At 38.2% G+C, this 4,822-nt stretch overlaps 1 protein-coding gene across 1 annotated transcript; it reads right to left on the reverse strand.

The window, feature by feature from the left end:
- Positions 1–2,160: 2,160 nt before the first annotated feature.
- On the reverse strand, positions 2,161–4,605 carry LOC115732310. Its single transcript, XM_048276224.1, has 5 exons — positions 4,557–4,605; positions 3,891–4,220; positions 2,948–3,474; positions 2,633–2,707; positions 2,161–2,545 (listed from the first exon to the last, which is right to left on the reverse strand). The coding sequence occupies exons 1-5, from the start codon at positions 4,603–4,605 to the stop codon at positions 2,528–2,530; spliced, it is 999 nt and encodes a 332-aa protein (XP_048132181.1). The 3' UTR covers positions 2,161–2,527.
- Positions 4,606–4,822: the final 217 nt, after the last annotated feature.

A 4,822-nucleotide genomic window follows, 5' to 3' on the forward strand; every position in this document is an offset into this window, starting at 1 on the left:
TTCGGTCTCGAATCACGAAGACGTATGCACTGGTGATCTTGACCTTTAGTCGGCTCATAATGACATAGCTCTTATGATTTTCGGCTCCTTTATCAAATCATGAAGACATAAGCACCCATGGTTTTGATCCAAACCAAATCATAATGACGTAGCTCTTATGATTTTGTTTCCCCTTTGTCGAATCGTGAAGACATATGCACCGGCGATTTCAACATTTAATCAACTCACAACGACGTAGCTCTTGTGAACTTGGTTCCACTTCTTTCGACTCACAACGACGTAGCTCTTGTGATCTCGAACGACACACATATTTTTGTTTGTCTCGCACCGGAAAGAAGCCTGCAGTAGCGTATAAGGCACCGATACCTTAAAATCCTTGCATCCGCAAAAAGAAACTTGGAAATTAAGAGAACCATTAGCTTACGAGAAATTTGGTAAAACAGGTATTCTTGTATGCGATCCATGTGCGAGTTTCTCTAACATGGAAAAGAGGAATTTTGGCACATGTTATTTCTGATCTTGCATATCATGCATCACTTCATTACATAAAAAATGGGATTAAAACTCCCGTCAAAAAAATTCATTCATCATTTGCACCGTCAAAATTTAGGGTTCAATTTTGTCTTTGAGCGGAACCTCTACGAGCCTCCACTCAAAGAGGGGCAGCTGTTGACGCCTAAATTTTGACTAATCTATTTTTTGCATAAAAATTATAAAAAATCATCTCACATATTTATTTTTAGCGTACATTGCATTGGCATATAATTGAGCAAGCAGAACACTTAATTTTGCGGGATGGAAAAATACACCGAGAAGATTTGAAACTTCGGGGACTATATTGCAAATACTTAAAACTTCGGGGATCGTATTGCAAATACTTGAAACTTCGGGGACTGCATTGCAAATACCAAAAGAAGATGAAGAAGGGAAGATGATGAAGGGAAGGTGATGAAGGGAAGATGAAAATGGAAGGTGAAGAAATGAAGATGAAGAAGGGAAGATGAAAATGGAAGGTGAAGAAATGAAGATGAAGAATGAAGGGTGGAGAAATTTGCCTATAAAAGAGGAGGAGAATTTTGGTGATAGAGAAGGTAGAGAGCTCTTGAGAAGAGTTTTAGAGAGAAAATTTGGAGAGAGTTTTTGAGTTGAAGGGTTTTGAGAGAGTTTTTGAGAGGAATTTTTAGAGAGGAAAAAGAGAGTTCTTGAGAAAAATCAGAAAAGAAAATTCGAGAGTGAAGAAAAGAGTTTTAGTCGAGCATTATCTTCGACGAGTCCCGACACATATTTCGCCTCTCGCCACCCAACAACGCCATTGCTTGCCATTTTCGACGACCGCGTTCTTCCAGCTCCGAGATCTTGAAGGGAACTATAACGTGTATGTGAGTAAGATTTTGTGTAATAGAAGGTAATCCTTTCCATCTCGATCTACAAAAATGTAATCGTTTGGTTTGAACATTTGTTTGTTTATTTTAGACATGCCACGTGTTCCAAAATTTAGCATTATTACATGTTAATGTATTTCTGTAAATACTCGTGATTGGCTGCGTTTTCTTTCTTTCTAAATCACCCATGGTGTATATCGTACAAAGTTCAATGTTTTACATCCCCATAAAAAAGAAGAAAAAACCAAAAAAATTGCATCTTTGAATTTCAAGTAAAATCCATCAAAATTGCCAAATCAAATATTTTTCATGAAAATGGTACCGAAAGGGCGTTAGAGAAATCCGACGTAACCAAATCCCCGAATTCAAAATCTCCGGTTCGCGGAAATAAGATAGTTTTCTCCCGCTATTTTATTTAGGTTTCTAATCAACCTACCGAAAATGATTAGTGGCGACTCCAATTCAAAACACGTTGCATGTTAATTATTTGAATCTTAAGTTGCGATTTGGTATGGACTTGGGAGAGTCCGAGTTAGGTTAGTTAATTAATTAACCCGATAATCCATTAGCCCGAAAATAAACCCGTTTATTTTTTAGGTCGCGACATTTTTCATAGATAGGAAAAAAATATAATTATGAGCCATACATAAATGTTCTCAAGTAATTATAAATATGATTACATAATTGAAAAATACAAAATCATGGAATTCCGGGCATATTGTAGTCACTTGCCATTTTATTTGCAATACTTATCCTAAGCATGTTCATCTCACTTGCCCGCACATCCGATATATCATCAACAACCTCTTCTTACGTAGACCCATATACGTAGTTAGGATCGCCATACTCGGAAAAGTTTCTATCCATCCTATCTTGGTCGCGAATATAATTATGAAGAGCACAACATGCAATCACAATGAAGGCTTGCTTTCGAATTGGAAAGGAAGGCATGTGTTGCAATATAAAGAATCGTTTCTTGAGTGCTCCAAATGCTCTCTCAATTACGTTCCGCAGTGAAGAGTGCTTATGGTTGAAGATTTCTCTTGCTGTTGTAGCCCGTCTCCCTCTACCTCTATAATCATTCAAATGATATCGTTCACCTTTAAATGGGGTTAAAAATCCCGGAAGTGCTGCATAACCGGAATCTACCACGTAGTATTTTCCTACAACAAGGTGCAATATAGATTTATTATGATATGCAACCGCAATATGATCATAAGCAAACTACTATTGATAGACAAAGAACATACCTGGTGGTGGTCGAGGAAAATTCTGTTCGGGATCCTCGAGTACGGCCGAGAGCACTCGGCAATCATTGGCTGATCCTTCCCATCCAGCGTACACATACGTAAATTTCATGTCAAAGGAACAAGCACATAACACATTCCGGGTGGTGGTGCCTTTCCTATTTCTATATGGAACCCGCTTCAACACGAGCACAACAACACTAATGTGCGTACCATCAATAGCACCTATGCAGCCCCGTGATTTTACAAAAGCACAGTGTTATACAAGTTTATGAATTACAACTATTTGATGATGTAAACTTAATATTGAAAACATACCTTAAAGTAGCGCGAGTGGTTAGGATCCATCATAATCTCCTCCGGGACAACCTCAAAAGAAGGTGCCTTGATGACTTCATTTGAAAGTTTTATCATTGCTTTCAACACTACAGTAAAATACTTGCTAACTGTTTTCGGGGAATGTTGGAATCTCTCGCATAAAGTTCTCATAGAGCTCTTATGACCAACCATCAACAAGAAGATACCGAGTTGTTCATCTACCTTAATATACCGACTATCTTTCAACCGACCCTTTTCTATCATTAAATCACATAGATTCAAAAAAACATGTCTTTCCAACCTAAATGCCTCGTATATTCTATCCGAGTGTCCATGAATAATTTCGCTTACCCATTCGGCTCCCGATTGTTTACCGTCCCTACATGGTTCTTTCATGTGCAAGCACTTGTCCAGCATCTGAGCATAGATCCATGCACGTATTATCTTAATATGAAACTCATTCAAGCATGCTCCAATTGGAGCTAACTGTCCACTAGACAAAACACTTGATTCCTCTTCCATTGTACCTATAACATCACACAAATATAATGACATTAATGTAGGTACTTGGAAAAAGAACACAAATTTCACATAATCCACAATTGTCACAGTAAATACAAACACAAGAGTGTCAACATTAATATCCTCAAAACCAAACAACAACCGACAAGATGAGTAGCAAAATGAAATGAAACCGAGCACCACATAATCCACAATACATTTCCCAACATCTACTAAAGATTTCGGAGAAGTGCATTTCTCCTTTCGGAAGTGCTTGTGATGAAAGCCTCCCTCTATTCAGCACTAACACATGCTTTGTCCACTCCTTTGGCATAAATACCATCGTCCAACTCGGGAATAGCAAGTAAGACATTAACCACGGTAGCTACGGAATATGGGTTCTCGGGTGGCTGTGAGGTCGCCGATAAAGACTTGATCATATCTTCAATGGCTTTGCAAGTGGTGGTTAAATTGTACTGGCCACTCTTTCTTCTTCTCTTGGTATTCGGAGTCCTATCCAAGTTGTGCTTATCATGAATTGGAGTACTAGGATTGCCAGGTGTGGAGCCTTCCTCATCAAGATGATGATCATCAAAACCCTCCAGAACATCATTACCATCATCTTCACAATTGTCCTCATCATCCAACAGTGTCAAATTGTGGCTACTTCCTATTGCTTGCTCCCCAGTAGCATATGTATCACCAAATAGAATGCACAAGTCGGGATAAAGAGGAAACCCATCCTTCTTGAATCTCGCCCACTCACTATTATCTTACAATTTTCATAATAAAGAAGTACGTTAGTAACATAATAAAACTTTTTAAAACTTACAAGTGTAATGATCTAAAAATGATAAAATGATACCTTGATGTGAAGTTGCCATATGCTTGGATCATCGACGGTCACTGTTTTATTGACATTATCCCAACCAAATCCAGATTGTGAAAGAAGCTTCTTGAAACTACCATTTTGTGCTCTCGACTTGTTCGCCTTATTTCTCGGTTGCCCTTGGGTATATTGGACTCCCATCTTGTTGTTGAATGCGGTCCGTATGTTTTTCCACCCTGCTTTATTGAAAGTACAAGAGGTACGATTTCCTTTTTTTACCTCTTGTACCATCAAACTCACAAACAAGTTGGTGGAAGTCTCGATCCATTTTGCCAAGGATGTCTCTTTTTGGGATGCCATCTTGTTGTTCACTAATGCATACTCATATTAACAATGCAATCACAAGCTCAATTAACAAAAGTGCACTATTACCAATATGAACAACTAATGAATTTATGCTCATATGAGCACCAAAACACCTTGAATGCTTTAAATTTAGCTAACTGTAGGACATATACGATCAAACAACAACATTTAACACTTGG

This window comes from Rhodamnia argentea, chromosome 3 (assembly GCF_020921035.1).
Source record: "Rhodamnia argentea isolate NSW1041297 chromosome 3, ASM2092103v1, whole genome shotgun sequence".
Classification (NCBI taxonomy): Eukaryota; Viridiplantae; Streptophyta; class Magnoliopsida; order Myrtales; family Myrtaceae; genus Rhodamnia; species Rhodamnia argentea.